This window comes from Nycticebus coucang, chromosome 12, assembly GCF_027406575.1.
Source record: "Nycticebus coucang isolate mNycCou1 chromosome 12, mNycCou1.pri, whole genome shotgun sequence".
Taxonomy (NCBI): Eukaryota; Metazoa; Chordata; class Mammalia; order Primates; family Lorisidae; genus Nycticebus; species Nycticebus coucang.
In genome coordinates this window covers 86,870,681-86,894,297 of record NC_069791.1, presented here as the reverse complement: position 1 = coordinate 86,894,297, position 23,617 = coordinate 86,870,681, and the positions used below count along the sequence as shown (strand labels likewise).

The 23,617-nt window shown below is 46.5% G+C and overlaps 1 protein-coding gene and 1 pseudogene across 1 annotated transcript in view; one reads left to right on the top strand and one right to left on the bottom strand.

Moving 5' to 3' along the window:
• Positions 1–23,617, top strand: part of SLC5A11 (solute carrier family 5 member 11) — a 76,372-nt gene that overhangs the window by 45,934 nt on the left and 6,821 nt on the right. Inside the window, exons 10-13 of the mRNA XM_053557464.1 lie at positions 6,499–6,704; positions 11,228–11,363; positions 20,184–20,291; positions 20,598–20,748. Of these exons, the coding sequence (XP_053413439.1) occupies positions 6,499–6,704; positions 11,228–11,363; positions 20,184–20,291; positions 20,598–20,748 (601 nt within the window). The remainder of the gene's footprint in view (positions 1–6,498; positions 6,705–11,227; positions 11,364–20,183; positions 20,292–20,597; positions 20,749–23,617) is intronic.
• On the bottom strand, positions 8,098–8,689 carry LOC128562480 (ubiquitin-40S ribosomal protein S27a-like; annotated as a pseudogene).

The following is a 23,617-nucleotide window of genomic DNA, read 5'->3' as shown; positions in this document are numbered from 1 at the left end:
AAAAAAAAGAAAATATGATAAATGAAAATAATTTTGTTTTTGTTTGTTTGTTTAAGACTTTTTTTTTTTTGAGACAGATTCTCACTCAGTCACTCTGGCCTCACAGCTCACAGCATCCTCAAACTCTTGGGCTCAAGTGATTCTCTTGCCTCAGCCTCCCAAGTAGCTGGGATTACAGGTGCCCGCCACAATGCCCAGCTATGTTTTGGTTGCAGTTGTCGTTGTTTAGCAGTCCTGGGCTGGGCTCGAACCCACCACCTTCGGTGTATGTAGCCGGCGCCCCACTCATTGAGCTACAGGCACCGAGCCAGTCTCTCTCTTTTTTAAATGAGAAAACTAAGGCACTAACTGTTAAACAATATGCCTTCAATCACTTAGTTAATAAAGCTGGATTCAAAGCCAGGATCCAAAGTCAGGCAGACTGATTTCAGATCTCATGCCATTAAAACCAACATACTACTGGCTTGGAGCCTGTGCTCAGTGGTTAGAGCCCTGGCCACATACATCGGGGCTGGCGGGTTTGAACCCGGGCTGGGCCTGCTAAACAACAATGACAACAACAACAACAAAATAGCCGGGTGTTGTGGTGGGTGCCTGTAGTCCCAGCTACTTGGGAGGCTGAGGCAAGAGAATCGCTTAAACCCAAGAGTTGGAGGTTGCTGTGAGCTGTGACGCCGATACTCTAATGAGGGCAACATAAGGAGACTTTGTCTCAAAAAAAAAAAAGTACTACCTAATAATAACATTTTTTCTTTCTTGAGTGTGTCATTTTTTTTCTTTGAATGTTGGACATAATATATAGGACAGTAGAGACTGAGGTAAGTTGTATTTCTGTTTGGAAATGGGCACGCCTCAGCTAATGAGGGCGTCACTGCAGGCAGAGTTGAGCTGGGTTCAGGTGGCTGGTGGTAGCTCTGGCTGCCCTCAGAGCACTGTGAGCTTCAGCTTCTTCCAGCATCACCTTTGCACAGTTTGGGGTCCGGTTGGCCCCATGGCTCATGCTTCCAGCCTCAGGCACAGGAGGGGAGCTTTGCTCTCCTTGTCCTGCCTCGTCTTAGGCAGGCACCTTGTCCTTGGGTCTCAAGAGTGAGGCTTTGCCAGAGGTCCTTTCTTTCCTCCAGTAGTGGGAGATTCATGATTTGGGCTCCGGAAAACTTCCTGTGTTTTCCCTATGTCTAAGAATTTGTTTTTTCCTTTCCTTAGTCATGAAGGGTCTTCACCTGTTCCTTGGTACAAAACAGTTTGCTGTCCTTCCTCCAAGATCTTAAGTCTTCAGTTCTGTCAGGGGGAAAGGGCCCAATTGGTGCTTCGTGCTTTTCCATGTGACAGCCACACCCTCCTCCTGTCTGTCCCCAGTCTTTCTCCTGAGCACCCACTGCTGATCTCTGTAGCAGAGCCTGCAGGGAGGTGGGTGTGATCTTCCCATCTGTCTGCAAACTGACAGGGGTTTTGTACTCCAGTTCTAGCCCACTCTTAGTCTTTAGCAATTTGTTTCAAAACACTAGCTAAGGCTCAGCACCTGTGGCTCAAGCAGCTAAGGCACCAGCCGCATACAACTGAGCTGGTGAGTTCAAATCCAGCCCGGGCCCCCCAAACAACAATGATGGCTGCAACCAAAAAATAGCCAGGTGTTGTGGCGGGCGCCTCTAGTCCCAGCTACTTAGGCGGTGTAGGCAGGAGAATCACTTGAGCCTAGGAGTTGGAGGTTTCTGTGAACTGTGATGCCATGGCACTCTATCCAGGGAGACAGCTTAAGGCTCTGTCTCAAAAAAAAAAAAAAAACCAAAAAACCTTCAAAACACTAGCTAAATTCTTCCTGCCAGCTTGGATGATGACTCTTCCTCATACTTTGCTGTCAGTGAGCCAACACATGTCTGGTCTTTCCTTGGAAGATCCTATCTTTTCTGAGACCTGAAGCCAATTGGTTGCTCTAAGGTCTTTAGCTCTATAGCTTCAAGAATAGTTATGATTTTTGTAGATTAACCAACTTCTTAATGGTCATGCTACTTTTTATAGGTTCCTATCTTTTAGAGAAAAGTCATTCCTTAAGACTTAATATGCTATTAAGGAAACATAGAACATAGGAAAGAGAAAGGGAGCGTGGTCCTGAAGACTCTAGAATACACAGCTGAAAATTATATATTTTGGGACTCAGAAGTAAATGCTAAGAGAGGGCCATGCTCAGAGTCTTGAACTCTATGAAACACATATGAAAGACAGAAGAAAAGGGCAGAGCAGCGCCTCTGGCTTAAGGAGTAGGGTGCTGGCTCCATATACCTGAGGTGGTGGGTTCAAGCCCAACCCCAGCCAAAAACTGCAAAAAAAAAAAAAAAAAAGAAGGAAAGGGCAAATAGAGCCGAAGGGCGAATAAGAGAGGATAAAAAAGGGGAACGATCAGAGAAGATTATAATAAATTTCCTAAATAAATTACCAGAATTAAACTCCGTATTGGAGGATATAAAGAGCAGACCAAATGCTAAAGAAAATAAAATCAGGGGGCGGCGCCTGTGGCTCAGTCAGTAAGGCCCGGCCCCATATACCGAGGGTGGCGGGTTCAAACCCGGCCCCGGTTGAATTGCAAACCAAAAAATAGCTGGGCGTTGTGGCGGGCGCCTGTAGTCCCAGCTACTCGGGAGGCTGAGGCAAGAGAATCGCTTCAGCCCAGGAGTCGGAGGTTGCTGTGAGCTGTGTGAGGCCACGGCACTCTACCAAGGGCGATAAAGTGAGACTCTGTCTCTAAAAAAAAAAAAAAAAGAAAAGAAAATCAGGGATGAAAATCAATGGAAGTTCTAATAAAATGCAGAGAAAGGGGCAAATACAATTATAAAAGAAAAGATGATAAATATTGAGCGCTGAGTAGAGATACAACATTTGAGAAATTTTTATTCTTAAAGAAGAGAGCAGAACAAACGGAACAGAAGAAATAAAGTCACAAAAGAAAACTTTTCTTTTTTTTGAGGCAGAGTCTCAAGCTGTTGTCTAGGGTAGAGTACTGTGGTATCACAGCAACTTCTGACTCCTGGGCCCAAGCCATTCTCCTGCCTCAGCCTCCCAAGTAGCTCGGACTACAGGCGCCTGCCACACAATGACAACTGCAACCAAAACAAACAAACAGAAAACCAGTTGGGCGTTGGTGGTGGACACCTGTAATCCCAGCTGCTCAGGAGGCTGAGGCAAGAGAATTGCTTAAGCCCCAGAGTTGGAAGTTGCTGTGAGCTGTGACACTATGGCACTCTACCCAGGGCGACATACTGAGACTCTGTCTCAAAAAAAAAGAAAAGAAAAAAGCTTTCCAGAATATAATCCACCAGAGAGAAGCCTTGAATCCTTTCAGTTAATGCAAAGAAGCAGACCATCTGCAAACTCCAGTATATTTTTTAGAATCACTCACTTTTGTGCCAGATGCTGTGCTAAATATCTCATTTGCTCCTTGCCCCAGACCTATGAGGCTTACATTATCCCCACGTGCGGACAAGGAAACAGAATCTCAGGGGAAGTGACTTCTATCTAAAGGCCACTAATTACTGGGGCCGCTGCTGTGATACCAGGAGTGGAGAACACCTGAGAAGTACAGGGTTTCTTAACTGGGGGTCCGTGGACAAAAGTCAGGATATCTGTAAACGTGCATCAGAAAAATTAAGTCTCTATGTTCATAAATGTATAATTGAGAGTTAGCATTTTTTAATTATAAATGTAGGCACAGGTAATATTAGCGGTACTGTGATGCCAAAAGATATCCCAAATGTGCTTATATTGCATTACAGTTGTTGATAGAAAACTGTTCTCATAGCTACTTTTAGATCATTATCAGACCTACTGCTGATCTTGCTTTTTTTTTTTTTTTTTTTTGTAGAGACAGAGTCTCACTTTATGGCCCTCGGTAGAGTGCCGTGGCCTCACACAGCTCACAGCAACCTCCAACTCCTGGGCTTAAGCAGTTCTCTTGCCTCAGCCTCCCGAGTAGCTGGGACTACAGGCGCCCGCCACAACGCCCGGCTATTTTTTGGTTGCAGTTTGGCCAGGGCCGGGTTTGAACCTGCCACCCTCGGTATATGGGGCCGGCGCCTTACTGACTGAGCCACAGGCGCCGCCCCGCTGATCTTGCTTTTTAATGGAGCAAAGAAATAAATTATTATGTCACAGTTTTAATATTTTTTATTATTTTTATTTATTTATTTGTTCTGAGATAGAGTCTTATTATGTTGCCCTTGGTAGAGTGCTATGCCGTCACAGCTCGCAGCAACCTTCAACTCTTGGGCTTAAGCAATTCTCTTGCCTCAGCCTCCCAATTAGCTGGGACTACAGGTGCCTGCCACAATGCCCAACTGTTTTTGTTTTTGTTTTTGTTTTTTTTGGTTGCAGTTGTCATTGTTGTTTAGCTGGCCTGGGCCAGGTTCAAACCCACCAGCCTTGGTGTATGTGGCCGGCGCCATAACCACTGTGCTACAGGTGCCACATTTTAAATATTTTGATGATTGCCTCCAGTATATTTGATTTCTTCTTTTTTTTTCCAGTTCTTTTTTTTTTTTTTTTTGTAGAGACAGAGTCTCACTTTATGGCCCTAGGGTAGAGTGCCATGGCATCACACAGCTCACAGCAACCTCCAACTCCTGGGCTTAAGCGATTCTCTTGCCTCAGCCTCCTGAGTAGCTGGAACTACAGGCACCCGCCACAACGCCCGGCTATTTTTGGTTGCAATTTGGTCAGGGCCCGGTTTGAACCCGCCACCCTCGGTATATGGGGCCGGCGCCTTACCAACTGAGCCACAGGCGCCGCCCCTTTTTTTTTTTTGTAGAGACAGAGTCTCACTTTATGGCCCTCCGTAGAGTCCCGTGGCATCACACAGCTCACAGCAACCTCCAACTCCTGGGCTTAAGCGATTCTCCTGCCTCAGCCTCCCGAGTAGCTGGGACTACAGGCGCCCGCCACAACACCCAGCTATTTTTTGATTGCAGTTCAGCCAGGGTCCGGTTTGAACCCGCCACCCTCGGTATATGGGGCCGGCGCCTTACCGACTGAGCCACAGGCGCCGCCCCTTTTTTTTTTTTTTTATTGTTGGCGATTCATTGAGGATACAATAAGCCAGGTTATCAGCCTATGTATCTTGTATTATTTAGAAGTATTCTGAAGGCCAGGCACTGTGGCTAATGCCAGTAATCCTAGCACTCTTAGAGCCTGAGGTGGGGGGATTGTTTGAGGTCAAGAGTCAAGACTCCGTCTCCTAAAAAGCAAAAACAAAATGAAACAGAAAAATAAGCTGGTTATGGTGGTGTGCACCTGTAGTCCCAGCTACTCAGGAGGCTGAAGCAGGAGGATCGCTTGAGCCCGGGAGTTGGAGGTTACAGTGAGCTACTGAACTCTAGGCAGGGCGAGAGAGCAAGGAGAAGGAAGGGAGAGAGGGAAGGAAGAATGCAGGGAGGAAGGGGGAACAGCAAGTCAGAGAGGCACCATCTGGGTCCAGGGGCGATGCAGGCTACATCAGAGACACCGGGCACAGACACCCGACCTGGGAGCCCCACCTGGCCTGGGGCTGCCTGTGGGGAGCATCTCTTGAGAGAGGGGAGAAGGGAGGGAGGAAAAGTGAGCAAAGAAAGAAGGATATTCTGAGAAGCAATTATAGGGCAAGAGGTAATTTCCCCTTTACTCTTCAAGGAAGGTTCACTGAAAAATCAACTGACAAAATGCAGATTGAGAAAAGGCATACAGGGTGGTGTCTGTGGCTCAGAGGAGTAGGGCACCGGCCCCAAACACTGGAGGTGGCGGGTTCAAACCCGGCCCTGGCCAAAAACTGAAAAAAAGAAGAAGAAGAAGAGAAAAGGCATACAAATGTATAAGCACCGACAGGGAGAATCCCAGAGTGATTGCCCAATATCCTAATCCCATTAGGATATTATATGCTAATATAATACCTGATACTACTGATGCTTATATGCTTTCCCTTCGTAGAAGGAAGGAAGATCAGGGAGTACGGATGATTTTAGGAGGGTAGTAAATGACTTTGGGGGAAATTCAATGGACTTGAAGAACGTAACAGTGGCCTGGGACACAAGCTGTTAGGCTCGCAGAGCAGACAACGGTTTGTGATAAATGTCTGCCCAGGAGAGTTAGAGACTTCAGTCTGTCTTCCTGCAATATGAGTCCAGCTAATGAAGTCACGGAAGGGAACAGGGGAACTGCTCTCTTCTTTGGCAGGTCCAGACTTTAAGAAGATGAGGGGAACTTCTGAAAACATCTGAGGATTAAGAGGCAGGAGGCAAGGTCAGAGACCTTGAGGCTGCTTCAGCTCAGCATGTCAAAGTGCCATATTTTGAGGTATCAGTTTCTGAGCCCCGGCATAATCTACAGTCACTACCAAAAGCATTTTAAAAACAGGGGTTGGGGACCAACAGGTTTTGGTGGCTGTGCTCCTCCGAGGACCTTACTGATCTCCGACCATCCCCTCATCACTTGCTATGGATTTACCAAGTTCCTGGCAAACAGGCTTCCTCTAAATTCCAGGTTTTGCTGCGGTTGGCGGGATGGAAGGCCTGAAGGAGAAGTACTTCTTGGCCCTGGCTAGCAACCGGAGTGAGAACAGCAGCTGCGGGCTGCCCCGAGAAGACGCTTTTCATATTTTCCGAGATCCACTGACGTCTGATCTTCCGTGGCCAGGAGTCCTGTTTGGAATGTCCATCCCGTCCCTCTGGTACTGGTGCACGGATCAGGTACAGGACAGCAGGTGGCAGTGCCTTTCTCTCTCTGCCTGCTCTCGCCTTTCTGTTTTCCCTGTGTCTTTCACTGCTCTTTCCTTTCCACTGCTCTGGGTGCTATATGACTTCTTGCTTTTACAGAAGTTTATGGCAAATCCAAAGCTGCTGGCATTTGTAGAGGGGAAGACCCAATACATCCTTCTTAGTGTCTGGGAAGATGCAGTAAGCAAAGGAGAGCAAACATTTTAAGTAGAGGCTGAAGCTTCAACATTTGTTCAATAAATACCCGATGTCCTCTGTGTACCAGGCACTCCTCGGGGCACACAGAAATCAGGAGCCTCACAGGTCTGACAAAGCAGTCTGTCCTTGTGGAACTGACCACCATCCAGTGGGGTGTAATTAGAAATGATCGATAAGTAAATTATGTGAGGCTGGGTGCAGTGACTCATGCCTATAATCCTAGCACTCTGGGAGGCTGAGGCGGGTGGATTCCCTTTGCTCAGGTGTTCGAGACCAGCCTGAGCAAAAGTGAGACCCTGTCTCTGCTAAAAATAGAAAATCTGAGGCAAGAGGATCACTTGAGTCCAAGAGTTGGAGGTTGTTGTGAGCTATGACGCCACCGCACTCTACCCATGCGACAGTTTGAGACTCTGTCTCAAAAAAAAACAAAAGTAAATCATGTGAGATATTAAAAGATGATAAAAGTCATGAATAAAAACTAGAGTGAAGTAAAGAGAATGTGAGAGTGCAATTTTAAATAGGATGGTGGCCAGGTGCAATGGCTCACACCTGTAATCCTAGCACTTTGGAGACCAAGGCAAGAGGATAACTTGAGCTGAGGACTTCAAGACCAGCCTGAGCAAGAGCAAGACTCCATCTCTAAATGTAGAAAAACTAGCTGGATGTGGTGGCAGGTGCCTGTAGTCCCAGCTACTCAGGAGGCTGAGGCAAGGGGGTCGCTTGAGCCCAAGAGCCTGAGGTTGCTGTGAGATATGATGCACAATTATCACGCCCATTTTACAGATGAGAGAACTGAGGCCTGGGAAGATTTAGGAACCTGTTCAAGCTCAGGAAGAGCTGGTAGAGTTGGGGATTCACCCCCAAAGTCCATCTGCACTTTTAACTGTTCCATTCACTGCGACTCACTGTCTGGATGGTCTGTTGGTTCTGAGCACCCACCTCCACTGCATTTCTGTGCAGAAGCCCACTGACTGGTCACCATGCCCCACCCCCAGCATGGCTCTTCCCTCTTCTTTCCTATCCCAGTGAAGGGAAAACTTGTACATGATTATTGTGCAAAGAGTAAATGAAAAAATAAGGTGGATCGATGACAGACGACTATATAGCCCATTGATGACTCCTTCCCACACACTCAGATTACATTTCTTTTTTTCTTTCTTTCTTTTTAATTCATGTCTCTTATTAACTCATATATAATTACTTGCCTTCTGGTTTGTTGAAGCAGTAAGTAAGACCACATTTGCCACAATAATGTCTATCAAAGTGGCTGGCCATAAAAACTCCAGCACCACACTCATCTGAAGGACACTCTTGATGAAGGGAACTAATTTTGCCATTCTCATCCACTTTATAGTATTTCAGGACAGCCAGCTTAGCCTTCTTTCTCTTATGCTTATTCCTCTTGGGAGTGATATAAGACTTCTTCTTCCTGGGCGGCGCCTGTGGCTCAAGGAGTAGGGCGCCGGTCCCATATGCTGGAGGTGGTGGGTTCAAACCCAGCCCCGGCCAAAAAAAAAAAAAAAAAGACTTCTTCTTCCTTTTCTTAGCACCACCACGAAGTCTTAACACAAGATGAAGAGTGGACTCCTTTCGAATGTTGTAGTCAGACAAAGTACGTCCATCTGCAAAGAATGAGTCTTTGCTGATGGAGGAATTCCTTCCTCATCCTGGGTCTTGGCCTTCACATTTTCTCTCATATCCGAGGGTTCAGCCTCGAGAATGATGGCCTTCCCCGTAAGGGTTTTTACAAAAATCTGCATCTTGGTGGCGGTCCCACCGCGATGGCGGATCGGAAAGCTACATTTCTTATTTATTTGTTTATTTATTTATTTATTTGAGACAGAGTCTTACTTTGTTGCCCTTGGCAGAGTGCTGTGGTATCACAGCTCACAGCAACCTCAAACTCTTGGCCTCAAGCAATTCTGTTGTCTCAGCCTCCCAAGTAGCTGGGACTACAGGCACCAGCACCACAACACCCAGCTATTTTTTAGAGACAAGGTCTTGCTCTGGCTCAGGCTGGTCTTGAACCTGTGAGCTCAGGTGATCCACCCACCTTAGCCTCCCATAGTGTTGGGATTACATGCGTGAGCCACCACACCCAGCCCATATTATATTTCCATTCCTCTTTTCATCACTTTTCTTTTTTCAACTGTTACTTGTTTAGAAGGACTCAACTACTACCCTGACCATAATAGATAACAGACCTCTCAGATGGGTGGCCAGCTTGTGATCAGAGCATTTTTTTTTTTTTTTTTTGGTTTTTGGCCGGGGCTGGGTTTGAACCCGCCACCTCCGGCATATGGAACTGGCGCCCTACTCCTTGAGCCACAGGCGCCACCCATTAAACATACTACACAGTTTTTTTTTTTTTGTGATTTTTGGCCAGGGCTGGGTTTGAACCTGCCACCTCCGGCATATGGGACCGGTGCCCTACTCCTTGAGCCACAGGCGCCGCCCGTGATCAGAGCATTTTTAGAGTCCTGGTTGGCTGAATGGATTATGTCTAGTGGCCAAAGTACCTGTCCTTAAAACTTGTCCACTGGGCTCAGTTGGTGTCATTGTTGTTTCAGTTAGGCTGTTAGCAAAAAATTGCATATTTTACATCGTCCTTGATTATCTTGATGATTGTCTGACAAGGTTCAGTCCTGTGGATTCTGCTAATGAAATGCCCCCAAAGTGATATTTCCCCTAATATGCATATATTTGTACTGTAGTATTTAAAAAATTATTAGGAGGCTGGGCACAGTGGCTCATTTCTATAATCCCAGCACTTTGGGGGTGGGGTGGGGCAAGGAGGGAGGCTCACTTGGAGCCAAGAGTTTTGAGACCAGCTTGGACAATATAGTGAGACTCCCACTTCTATTTTAAAAATAGAAAAATCAGCTGGGCATGGTGGTGAATGCCTATAGTTCCAGCCACTCTGTGGGCTGAGGCAGGAGGGTCGCTTGAGCCCAGGAGTTCAAAGCTGCGGGGAGATAGGATTAAATAGCAAGATTCTAGCTTTAAAAAAAATTATTAAGAAACATGGTATGTGGTTTGCTACAAATCCCACCTCTTTTTTTTTTTTAAGAGAAAGGTTTATTTCCAAATACCATGTGCATGGGGGAACCAGAAGAATGGCTTCCCCAAATCCTACCTCTTGATACGCTTCCTACTAAGGGTTCTTTGCTGATTTAGTAAGAACTCTTTCTTTTTTTCCTTTTTTTTTTTTGTACAGACAGAGTCTCACTGTACCGCCCTCGGGTAGAGTGCTGTGGCGTCACACGGCTCACAGCAACCTCCAGCTCTTGGGCTTAAGCGATTCTCTTGCCTCAGCCTCCCAAGCAGCTGGGACTACAGGCGCCCGCCACAATGCCCGGCTATTTTTTTGTTGTTGCAGTTTGGCCGGGGCTGGGTTTGAACCCACCACCCTCGGCATGTGGGGCCAGCGCCCTACTCACTGAGCCACAGGCACCACCCTAGTAAGAACTCTTTCAATTGTTTTAGGAAAAAAATAGTTGAAGCAGAAAAAGGCATTTGATAGCAATGCTAAAACTAATATCGATGGAGCAGTTACTATGTGTTAGATAGTATTCTAAAGGTCTTCACCTTGTTTAATTGTCAAAATTACTCTGGTATTATACCCATTTCATAGGTAAGGAAATTGAGGCAAAGAGAGGTAAAGTTGCTTATCCAAGGTCACAAGGCCAGGAGGTGGGCAGGTAGGATTTGAATCCAGACTCTCTACCTCCGTTTCCAGAGTTGGCTGAGCTAGATGCAAGGGCTCATACTATGTCATCAGAAATTATTTCTCTCTCTCTCTCCATCTCCTGGTTTTCTTTCCTCTGAGATGAGAGAAGCTCAAGGCTGCTCTCATAGAGGCTTTTCCTAGTATGATATGATGCAGGCTGCAGCTGGATGCTACCTTCACAGTTAGCAATTCCAGTGCAGGCTGTGGAGAGTAGGGTGTCTCTTTTCTTTGCCCTTTTAAGGAAGAAATCCCATGGAGAGTGGTAATTGGATTGCCTGTGTGTGCTTCTCCGTGGCTAATCATGGTAGCCAGAGAGGTAGAATAATTCTGTGCAGCAGTCTAATTGGCCGGTCTAACCCCTGGATAAAGAAGTAGAGAGGAACCAGGATGAAGGTCATAGCTACCCCAGTTGGCCCACAGGAACTAAGAACAGGAGAGAGATGCTCCTTCAAAGAGATACAGGCAGACCAAGATCCCAAGTCTGCTACATCTACCAAGAAGCTGTGCTCACCTCGTTTGCCTTAGCAGAAAGCCATCTCAGCTTCCAACCACCCTCGCTGTTTTCCAGGTGATTGTTCAGCGGACTCTGGCTGCCAAGAACCTGTCCCATGCCAAAGGAGGCTCTCTGCTGGCTGCATACCTGAAGGTGTTGCCCCTTTTCATAATGGTGTTCCCTGGTATGATCAGCCGTGTCCTATACCCAGGTGAGAAGACAGAGGGGAGAAGGGGGTCATCTGCCCGTGAGCACCAGAGCCTGTGAAACACTCTAAACACACAGCAGGCTGCCCCCGGAGACCGTAACTGGAGTCCTCTCCTAGTGATTAGGCAGCTCCATCTGGCATCTCCTGACTCTGTGCTGTTCATTGGGCAACGCTGGCTCGATGGGCAGGTCCTACTGGTGTCCCAGCCAAATGGAGAGCAGACTCAACTGGGACCTGGCCTCACCTGTATTCTTTTGAAACCACCAATTGGGCTAAAATCTTGTGGCTTCAGATGTTAGCTCCCTGAAGTCTCATGTGAAAGAGAGTTCCTCTCATGCTTCAACATTTGAGCTCAGTGGTTGAGTATCTTTGGTCCAATGGAATCCTTTCTAGGAAATGTTTCTTTTTTTTTTTTTTTTTTGTAGAGATAGAGTCGCACTTTATGGCCCTCAGTAGAGTGCCATGGCCTCACACAGCTCACAGCAACCTCCAACTCCTGGGCTTAAGCGATTCTCTTGCCTCAGCCTCCCGAGTAGCTGGGACTACAGGCGCCCACCACAACGCCCAGCTATTTTTTGGTTGCAGTTCGGCCGGGGCCGGGTTTGAACCCACCACCCTCCGTACATGGGGCCGGCGCCTTACCGACTGAGCCACAGGCGCCGCCCTAGGAAATGTTTCTTAACAAATATCAGGGGTTATCAAGGCCTCTCGAGCAGTAGTCCCTAGCCTTTTTGGTACCAAGGACCGGTTTCATGGAGGACAGTTTTCTACAGATGTGGGTGGGGGAAAATGGTTTTGATTCAAATCTGTGAGGAATTGAATTATTATGGTCTCTGTGCAGTCAAACCTCTCTGCTGATGATAGTCTGTGCTGCCCAGCCCCAGCATCACCGCCTCGCTCAGCCCCACCTCAGATCATCAAGCATTAGATTTTCATAAGGGGCATGCAACCTAGATTCCTCACATGCACAGTTTACAACGGAGTCTGTGCTCTTATGAGAATCTAATGCCACCTCTGATCTGCCAGGAGGCAGAGCTCCGGCATGATGTGAGTGATGGGGAGCAGTGGTAAGTACAGGTGAAGCTTTGCTCTCCCGCCACTCACCTCCTGCTGTGCAGACTGGTTCTTCATAGGCCATGGACTGGATGGAACTGGTCCGTGGGCTGGGGGTTGGGAACCACAGCTCTAGCATATTTGACTTGTTTTTTTTTTATTTGTTTATTTGTTAGAGTTTTTTAATTTTTTTTTTTTTTTTGTATGTGGTAAAGGATGGACTTGTTCCACGGGGATAAACAATACTGAGGAAGGGGGCGATACTATTTGGAATCACTGCAGTGTCAGCAACTGGTGGTCTGTACAGAAGCCAGCTCCCTTCTCTTCTCGAACAGCAAGCTTTCCTCCATATCCAGCAAGGCTGTTATTAACCAAAGGGGAGTGAAAATCCCCTATGTCTTCTCCTACACAATGTTACGGCAGAAGTAAAAAAAGGATAGGATGAAAATGGCCTATAGGCTTGGTGCCCGTAACACAGTGGTTATGGCACCAGCCACATACACTGAGGCTGGCCAGTTCAAACAAGGGTGGGGCCAACTAAACAACAATTACAACTGCCACAAAAAATAGCCGGGTGTTGTGGAGGGTGCCTATAGTCCCAGCTACTTGGGAAGCTGAGGCAAGAGGATCACTTAAGCCCAAGAGTTTGAGGTTGCTGTGAGCTGTGACGCCACAGCACTCTACTGAGGACGACATAGTGAGACTCTGTCTCAAAAAAATAAAAGAAAAGAAAGAAAAAGAAAAGAGAATAGTCTATAGCTGGCCCAGGAGATTTGTCAAAATAATTTAGGACCCTTAAGAATTAGGAGTAAAGAGATGGCGAAGAGAAATAGAGGATGTGGTCCCGGGTGTGAGATTCGGGGATTGTGTTCCTCCAGCCCAGGTGGGATGAAGAACCCAAATAGTCCAGGGAAGGGTCAAAAGGCTCAGCAAAGTCCAGACGGGATAAAAACTGGGATTTGCGTTTTGTGGTGACTTGGAAGAGATACAGCTACCGAGCAAGGCCTGGCCCATGAACAAAGAACGTGGCTTCAAACCTTCATGGTGTGCTTGCTAAGGGCCAGCCCCCAGAAAAGAGTTTTATGGTAGAGTGTGGTGGTCACAAATACAGTCTGTGACTTGAACTGCCCAGACCTGCGTCTTTTTCTGCCACTTACAGGCTACGTGACCTCATGTAAATCATTTAGTCTCTCTTTGCCTACATTTCCTCGCTTGTAAAGTGGAAATAATATTTTCTAACACTGGCTGTGCCTGCAGCTCAGTGGGTAGGGCACCGGCCACCTATACTGAGTCAGCTAAACAGCAATGACAACAACAAAATAGCCGGGCATTGTGGCAGGCACCTGTAGTCCCAGCTACTTGGGAGGCTGAGGCAAGAGAATCGCTTAAGCCACGAAGTTTGAGGTTGCTGTGAGCTGTGATGCTACAGCACTCTATGGAAGGTGACATAGTGAGACTTTGTCTCAAAAAAAAAAATTTCCTAACACAAGCACTGTAGTGTTCACTATTATTTGTTTTATACATACATCGTCTCCTTTCATCCTCAAAATAACCTTATGAGGTTGGTATGATTACTGTTATTTTCATCTTACAGAGGAGGAAACTGGAATTAGAAGTCAATTAATTCATTCATTTTTTTTATCCGCATATTCAACACATATTTTGAAAGCCAGTTATCTCCCAGGCTGTATTCTAAAAGACCTTGGCGCTCCATAATTGGACACAGAGTGTCCGTGCTGTAGTGCAGTGGTTCTCAACCTTCCCAGTGCTGCGATGTATTTTCATTGTTACAAAGGGGTTGCGATCCACAGACTGAGAACCACTGCAGTGGGACTTACATTGCAGTGGTGGAGGGAACACGACAGAGATAGGTAAATACATTAATGAGATTATTGGGCTGCGCCCATAGCTCAGTGGGTAGGGCTCTGGCCACATACACTGAGGCTGGTGGGTTCAAACCTGGCCCAGGCCTGCTAAACAACAATGACAACTGCAACCAAAAAATAGCCGGGTGTTGTGACAGGCGCCTGTAGTCTCAGCTACATAGGAGGCTGAGGCAAGAGAATCGCTTAAGCCCAAGAGTTGGAGGTTGCTGTGAGCTGTAACGCTATGGCACTCTACCCAGGGCAATAGCTTGAGACTCTGTCTCAAAAAACAAAAACAAAAAAAGAGAGAGAGAGAGATTATTACTGATTGTGCTAAGTGCTGTGAGGAAGATAAACTGAAAGACATCAAGGGGACGCTGGACAGAGACTACTTTTGACAAGGTTTCCAGGGAAGTCCTCTCTGAAGAGATAATGGTTGATCAGTGTGGATGGCTGAAAGCATATTTTAGGGTGGGATCAACCAGGTTAATGGGGCGGCACCTGTGGCTCAAAGGGGTAGGGCAATGGCCCCATATGCTGGAGGTGGAGGGTTCAAACCCAGCCCCGGCCAAAAACTACGGAAAAAAACAAAACAAAAAACAGGTTAATGATGGATTGGATGTGGGAGGTGAAGAAAAAAAGAGAAATCTATCATGCCTGTAATCCTAGCACTCTGGGAGGATGAAGCAGGTGGATTGCTTGAACTCAGGAGCACGAGACCAGCCTGAGCAAACGTGAGACCTGGTCTTTACTTAAAATAGAAAATGTTCCAGCTACTTGAAAGGCTGAGGCAAGATCTCTTGAGCCCAAGAGTTTGAGCTATGACACCACAGCACTCTACTGACAGTGACAGAGTGAGACTCTGTCTCAAAAAAAAAAAAGAAGAAAGAGGAATCTAGAGTCACTCCTATGTTAAGTGACTTGCCAGGTGTCACTGGGCTAGTGTCTGGTAAGCCAGGATTTGGACCCAGACTACCTGATTCCAACCCTTGACCCTGAGTTATGTAAATCACTTCTGCACACTTGGATGGACTTCTAGGGCATCAATAACATGACCCTGACCATCTCCCTGAACAGTCACCCAGCCAATGAACAATAATCAAACAAGATATAAAAACTACATTTCTTGAACCTAAGGACTTTGTAATGCAGCTGATGAGTCTGGAACTCATGAAAAAATAAGATAAACTATCTATTAAAACAGTCTATCATACAGTACAAGCCGTAATTCCGGAGGAGTTTTAGAGAGTGAGGAAGGGCAGAGAGGGTAAGGTGAGCACTGTGTATTTGAAGCTTCTCTCTCACCACTGCAGGCCTAGACCAGTGTTTCTTTTTTTTTTTTTTTTTTGTAGAGACGGAGTCTCACTTTATGGCCCTCGGTAGAGTGCCGTGGCCTCACACAGCTCACAGCAACTTCCAACTCCTGGGCTTAAGCGATTCTCTTGCCTCAGCCTCCCGAGTAGCTGGGACTACAGGCGCCCGCCACAACGCCCGGCTATTTTTTGGTTGCAGTTTGGCCGGGGCCGGGTTTGAACCTGCCACCCTCGGTATATGGGGCCGGCGCCTTACGGACTGAGCCACAGGCGCCGCCCTAGACCAGTGTTTCTAAAGTGTGTTCCCCACCTAGCAGCATCTTCTTGGAACTTGCCATAAATGCAAACTTTTAGGCCTTGTCTAAGACCACCTACATCAAAACCCCAGAGGATGGGCCCCAGCCATCTCTTTTGTTTTTCTTTTAATGCTTTTATTACTACTTTTAATTTTGTTTTCCTGGTGGCTGAGGGTCCTGTGCTTTTATTATTATTTCTAACCGTAAATATTTACAGGGCACCGTGTGACATTTTGACACAAGCATACAATGCAAAATGATCAAATCAGGGCAACTAGCTTACCTATCACTTCAAACATTTATCATTTCTTTGCATGGGAACAATCAAAATCTGCTCCCCTAGCTATTAGAAAATATACAATCGACTGTTGTTAATTATAATCACTCTTCAGTGCTGTAGAATACTACAACTTATTCTTCCCTTCTAGCTGTACTTTCATATCCATTAACCAACCTTTGGCGACCTACCTCCCCTGTAGCCTTCCCAGACTCAAGTAACTCCTATTCTACTGTCCACTTCTGTGAGATTAGCTTTTTTTTTTTTTTGTAGAGACAGAGTCTCACTTTATGGCCCTCGGTAGAGTGCCATGGCATCATACAGCTCACAGCAACCTCCAACTCCTGGGCTTCAGTGATTCTCTTGCCTCAGCCTCCCGAGTAGCTGGGACTACAGGCACCCGCCACAATGCCCGGCTATTTTTTGGTTGCAGTTCAGCCGGGGCCAGGTTTGAACCTGTCGCCCTCGGTATATGGGGCCGGCGCCCTACCAACTGAACCACAGGCGCCGCCCAGATTGCTATGTTTAGATTACAGAGGCATCCTTTATTTCAAGCGTCAGATGGTCTGAAGCTCTCTGATAAGAGAACCCTTTCCATATAGGAAATAGTTGATTGAAGCTTTCTGGGAAGAGAACCCTTTTCTTAGAGGAAATGGTTGACTGACCCAAGACAAGTGAGCAGATGTTATTGAATGGTGGGTTAATGATCACAAAGCTATCTATTTCATTTGTAACTTGGTTCAAGCACAGAATTTCTCCATGATGAGCATATGTTTTTAATTTAATTTAATTATTTTTGAGGCAACTCAAATTCTTGGGCTCAGGAGAACTTGTGTCTCAGTCTTCCAAGTAGCTGGGACTATGGGCACTGGCCACCACACCTGGCAAGCTTTTCTATTTTTAGTAGAAATGGGGTCTCACTCTTGCTCAGGCTGGTGTCAAACTCCTAAGCTCAAGCAATCCACCGGCTTTGGCCTCCCGAGTGCTAGGATTATAGGCATGAGCCGCCATGTGCGGCCAACATATATATTTTTTTTTGATTGAATAAATAAACACAATTTTCTGCAACAAACATGCTTTATAAACTTTGTGTCTTATGGTTGAAGGTTGCATTCCTAGAAGGTAAAACAAAAACGTTGTGGTTAACAATTAAATATCTCAGGAAGATTCTTGCTCCTTCTTGGTATGACTTGAAAATACGAGTTTTTAGACGAGAGGCAAAACCTTTATAGAGTTGAATAAACCTAAACGGGACCTTTAGCCTACCTTGCAGTGTTCTGGCAACGGGAATGTAAATATTTTCTAATCGTCTCCTAAGTGCCCTCAGAAGAGTAATAAAAAGCCAAGAACTTTGACCTCATATGCATTTTTCTCGGTAAGATTGTTTCTTCTCAATACTGTTCAGCAAATATCATTTTGATGTGCCACCTTAATGTTGTCTAAACTAGAGCTTGGGGGGCATCTACTTTTATTTCATAGCAGTCACTGTTGTTATTATTAATGATAGTCACAGCACCTATTTTCTCCACTGCTGGTGGATGTTAGTGGAGGGACGGATCCCAACAGGAGAAGACATGTGGTTGGAGTTTTATAAAAACCAGTTAGCCCTCGGGCCTCCCAGTGGATAAAAGGCCCTGGGGCCATTTCTGTTTCTTAGATCTTTTACTATACTAAAAGAAAAAATAAGGATATAGCAATACTATCTTTCAAAATTGTGGTGTACTTTACATGTTTATGTTTAAATAACAGAAATAAAAATATAGGAACCGAATACATTCCCTCATTTGGAGAACTGTCAAATGTCTGCATTGGAGGCCATTGTAAATTTGTGGCCCTGACACTGATGTTGCATTGGAAGGAGGACGGGAACTGGCATGAGCCAGGAAGGGCTCCAAGCCCACTCCCAAACTGAGCTCCAGGGCAGGGCCCACTCACCCAGGAAGATGGGCTGAAAGGCCCTGTCACCTACAAATGAAAAGGAAGGACTGTAATCCCTGTGGATTCAGTAGAGGGAGGGTCCGGGAATCATTTACGGGAGTCCCACCTGGAACAACTTGTCAAAAGAGACTTGAGAAGTTACATGGGACCCACTGGACTACGCAGGGTGAGTGGTGCTGGATGGACACGGGGACGGTGTGAGGAACACTGATTAGCTCAGACGTGGGATGCTGGGGGAGATGAAAGGTGATGAGAAAGGTGTCACTCGGACACATGTGCCAAACCACAGAGATGACAAGGTCCCAGTGGGTAGGATGAGGCTCTGGATTGAGTCACTGCCAGACTCACTAAAGATGGGGAACATACATGCTCTTGACCTTCCTTCTCTGAACAACCAGATTGGGAGTGCAGTGACCTGGGTTTAAATTTGCCTCCAACATGATCTTGTGGGGTGATATCATCAGGTCCCTTCCCTGCTCCAAGACCTTCTTTTCATGTGTGAAATGTAACCTCTGCCTTCCCCATAGAGTATGAAGAAGATAATAATGGGATAGCTAACCTCTCTCCACAGAAATTCATTGGCCACCTGCTCTGTGCCACACACTAAAATAGTTTTTTATTTGCTCTTCTGTCTTTGAAGCAGGAGGCCTGTGCTTGTGTGCTCAGAGTGTATTCATCATAACAGAAGTAGAACGAGGCCAGGCGCGGTGGCTCACGCCTGCAATCCTAGCACTCTGGGAGGCTGAGGTGGGTGGATTGCCCTGACCTCAGACCAACCTGAGCCTGAGTGAGACCCCCATCTCTACAAAAAAAAAAAAAAAAGCTGGGCGTTGTGGTGGGCACCTGTAGTCCCATCTACTTGGGAGGCTAAGGCAAGAGAATTGCTTAAGCCCAAGAGTTTGAGGTTGCTGTGAGCTATGATGCCACAGTACTCTACGGAGGCCACAAAGTGAGACTCTGTCTCAATAACAATAAAAAAAAAAAAAAAGGGCGGCGCCTGTGGCTCAAGGAGTAGGGCGCCGGTCCCATATGCCAGAGGTGGTGGGTTCAAACCCAGCCCCAGCCAAAAACCACAAAAAAAAAAAAAAAAGAAGAAGAAGAAGAAGTCGAACTAGACATGCCTGGAAGGATGGATAGGTTTACCGGAGGAAATGAGAACTGCTCCAAAGAGCGTAGAAACAGTACATTGATGCAGAAGAAGAGAGAAATTCAGAGCAATAATGTAGAGTCTTTGCATCTAGAATGAAGAACAGTTATTTGAAAGGTGTAAGCACTGGAGCCCAGAGATGAGACCGAGTGAAGATGTTCAGGCAAGGTTTATTGAAAGGGGATGGTGACCTGCCAGGGCAGTACAAAGGTGGGGTCTGCACCCAGGTGTAGTTAGAGACCTCTTTCATAGGGGGCTGGAAGGGGTGGGCAAATTCCACAGCTTGCTCAGAGGGCTTTGGTGAGTTAGGGTCCTTTGGTGGGCACTTTAGGGCTGGAGCTAACTAGATCCTTTGGCTACTTTGTCTTGGATATGGGCTCTTTTGTCTTGGAGGTGTGTGTGTGTGTATTGGGTTGCGTTAGGCACCCCCAACACTACTGAACCATATGAGTCAGGGAAAGAGGGATTTAAAAAATGTTTGCCATGTGTTAAGCGATGAGGAACTTCAGTAAAGGTTCGAGTTGCTTTTGTCCCTTTTTTTGGCAGTAGGGGGCTGGAGCCCTATTAGGACATCACTGTGAGATGGGCCACCAGGGTCTTAGTCTCCTGGGTTGCAGGAACAGAAGCTGAAGTGTTTGCTGGGCTTCCTGCATATCAGACTCCGTTAAGTGTGTTACCTTAGTCGATTCTTACCATAAGCTTCCGAAGTAGAGTTATGTTATTATCTGGATTTTATGGATATGGTCACTAAAGTTCAGAAAGTCTACGTAACAGGTCACAGCTGATAAAGCCCAGGCTCTTTCTGATTTCATAAAGCTATAAACTTATATAAAATCCTGCCTTATATATACATCTATCTTGTGGTGCTGGCCTGTGTCCACCCATGTTTTGGCTGAGCCTGGGGCTCCACTCTGGGCCTCTATTTCTTCCGTAGATCAAGTGGCTTGTGCAGATCCGGAAATCTGCAAGAAGATCTGCAGCAACCCCTCTGGCTGTTCGGACATCGCGTATCCCAAACTTGTGCTGGAACTCCTGCCCACAGGTAATGTCCTCTCACCCCGAGTTGGGTCCCCTAGGGCACCCAGCAGGGAGAACATCAGCGGGGCTCTGGGCTGAGATGGGGCTAAGATGGGAGGACTGAGAGCAGGCTCCAGGCCTGAGCCCACAGCCAGGGGCCCCAAATAAAGCCCAGGTCCTGGCTCTGCAGGGGGCACTGCCCAGCCATCCCCTCTGAGGTGCTGCCTCCTCAGAGTGGAGCCCTTTGGGCCTGGGGTGTCAGAGTCAGGAGAGAAGGCAGCAGCTGCTGACAGGAAAAGACCAAGGTCCCTGACCTCCCTTCTGCCCCCAGGGCTCCGTGGGCTCATGATGGCTGTGATGGTGGCGGCTCTCATGTCCTCCCTCACCTCCATCTTTAACAGTGCCAGCACCATCTTCACCATGGACATCTGGAATCATCTCCGGCCTCGGGCATCTGAGAAGGAGCTCATGATTGTGGGCAGGTAAGGCTTCCCTGGGAGAGACTGTGGGGGGCAAGCGAAAAGTCTAGATCACTTTGGAAGAGATAGCTGAGCCTACCCAGAGGCAAAAAGTCCAACCAGCAGCTTACTGGGGCTGCTCAGCCTCCCTTGATAGCAGACAGGAGGAGCATCAGGACTCCATGGATAAAACATTCTTTCTTCAAGAACTGTTTGATGAGCACTTACTATGTACCAGATATAAGGGCATGTAGCCACGAAATGAAAAGACTCAGTTTGCCTTCTAAAGGAGGAGAAGGAAGATAAGGAAACAGATGATTATAACCCAAGCGAGTGTTCTGATGGGGAAGTTGGGAGATCTGGAGATTCAGAAAAGGGGCACCAACCTGGATTGAGACCTGAGGGATGAGCAGGAGTGTGCCAGGAAAAAGGAGGATTGTGTTCTTGGGACTGGAGGAAAGGTTTCCATACGAGGCCTTCTGCAGAGTTCTGAAGCCTAGTGGGAGAAACTGAAATAAGTGATACGTAAATTTTATGTAAATTACACGCAAATAACCACCTTGGGGCTCTGTCAGTCAAGATGATGCACCCCTAGGACTGTCTCCTTTTGGGTTAGGAAAAGAGTTCTTAGATGTCCTGCCATAAGCACAACCCATAAAAGAAAAAAAATGATACAATGGACTTCATGAAAATTTAAAACATTTCCACTTCAAAAGGCACTATTAAGAAAATGAAAAGATGGGCAGCACCTGTGGCTCAGTGGTAGGGCGCCGGCCCCATATACTGAGGGTGGCGGGTTCAAACCCGGCCCCAGCCGAACTGCAAGAACAACAACAAAAAAAATAGCCGGGCGTTGTGGCAGGCGCCTGTAGTCCCAGCTACTCGGGAGGCTGAGGCAAGAGAATCGCCTAAGCCCAGGAATTGGAGGTTGCTGTGAGCTGTGTGAGGCCACGGCACTCTACCGAGGGCCATAAAGTGAGACTCTGTCTCTACAAAAAAAAAGAAAATGAAAAGAGGCTCAGTGCCTGTAGCTCAAGCAGCTAAGGCGCCAGCCACATACACCAGAGCTGGCAGGTTCGAATCCAGCCTGGGCCTGCCAAACAACAATGACAACTACAACCAAAAAATAGCCGGGCATTATGGCGGGCACCTGTAGTCCCAGCTACTTGGGAGGCTGAGGCAAGAGAATCGCTGAAGCCCAAGAGTTTGAGGTTGCTGTGAGTTGTGATGCCATGGCACTCTACCAAGGGCAACATAATGAGACTCTGTGTCAAAAAAAAAAAGAAAGAAAGAAAGAAAGGGCGGCGCCTGTGGCTCAAGGAGTAGGGTGCCGGTCCCATATGCCGGAGGTGGTGGGTTCAAACCTAGCCCCGGCCAAAATAAAAAAAAAAAAAGAAAGAAAGAAAATGAAAAGATAGTGGGAGAAAAAAAAATTTTTTTTTGAGACAGAGCCTCAAGCTGTTGCCCTGGATAGAGTGTCATGGCATCACCACTCACAGCAACCTCCAACTTCTGGGCTCAAGCTAGTCTCCTGCCTCCGCCTCCCAAGTAGCTGGGACTACAGGCGCCCGCCATAATGCCCGGCTATTTTTTGGTTGCAGCAGTCATTGTTGTTTGGTGGGCCTGGGTTGGATTCGAACCCACCAGCTCAGGAGTATGTGGCTGAAGCCTTAGCTGCTTGAGCCACAGGCGCCAAGCCTGAGAGAAGATATTTGCAAGCCCTATATCTGACAAAGAACTTGTAATCTCCAGGATGTCCCAATGCTTACCCATAAAGTCACCATACCTAGGGAAAATGGGAAATCATAGCTAAATACACCTTTACTTACAAAATATCCATTACACAATTTTACAAAATACTTGCAAAATATTCTCTACATGTTGGCCATCCCTTTGCAAAATTTTGTAATGAATATATATATTTTTTATTTTAGGCTACTATCATGGTACATATGATTTGCTTGTGTAAGGTTAAAGTCCCAGTTGTAGTTGTATACAGAATGACTATTTTGTAAATAAAGGCATATTTAGCTACAATTTCCCATATTCCTTATGAATGGTGACTTTAGGGGCAAGTTTTGGGACACCCTGTAGAAGATGTAAAGAATTCTTGTAACATAATAGGACCAACAATCAAAAGATTGGAATAGACATGTCACCAAGGAAGATAAATAAATGAGTAGGAAGTGCGTGAAAAGAAGCTCAACATCATTAGTCTTTGGGGAAATGCAAATTCAAACCACAATGAGATACCCCTACACACCCACTAGCATGCTATAATCAAAGAGACAGACCAGGAGGCAGAGCGCTGGAACTCTCGAACCTTGCAGGTAGGGATATAAAACCGTCCAACCATTCAAAAGCAGTTTGACAGGATCTTAAAATGTTAAACATATAATAAATTTATCATGCAACCTAGCAATTGCATTGCTACAAATGAAAACATAATGGACACATAAAGACTTGTAGACAAATGTTCATAGAAGCACTATTCATAAGAACCAGAAGGTAGAAACAAATCCAAATGTCCACCAACCTGGCAAAGCATAAACAATGGCATGTAATGGAATATCCATGACAATGGAATACTTTTTTTTTGGAGACAGAATCTCACTATGTCACCCTCAGTAGAGTGCTGTAGCATCACAGCTCACAGCAACCTCAAACTCTTGGGCTTAAGCGACCCTCCTGTCTCAGCCTCCCAAGTAGCTGGGACTACAGGTGTCTGCCCCAATGCCCGGCTATTTTTTGTTGCAGTTGTCATTGTTGTTTAGCTGGCCCAGTCCAGGTTTGAACTTGCCAGTCTTGGTTTGTGTGTGGCTGGCACCATAACCACTGTGCTATGGGTGCCAAGCCTGTCATTGTTGTTTAGTAGACCCTGGCCAGGTTCGGT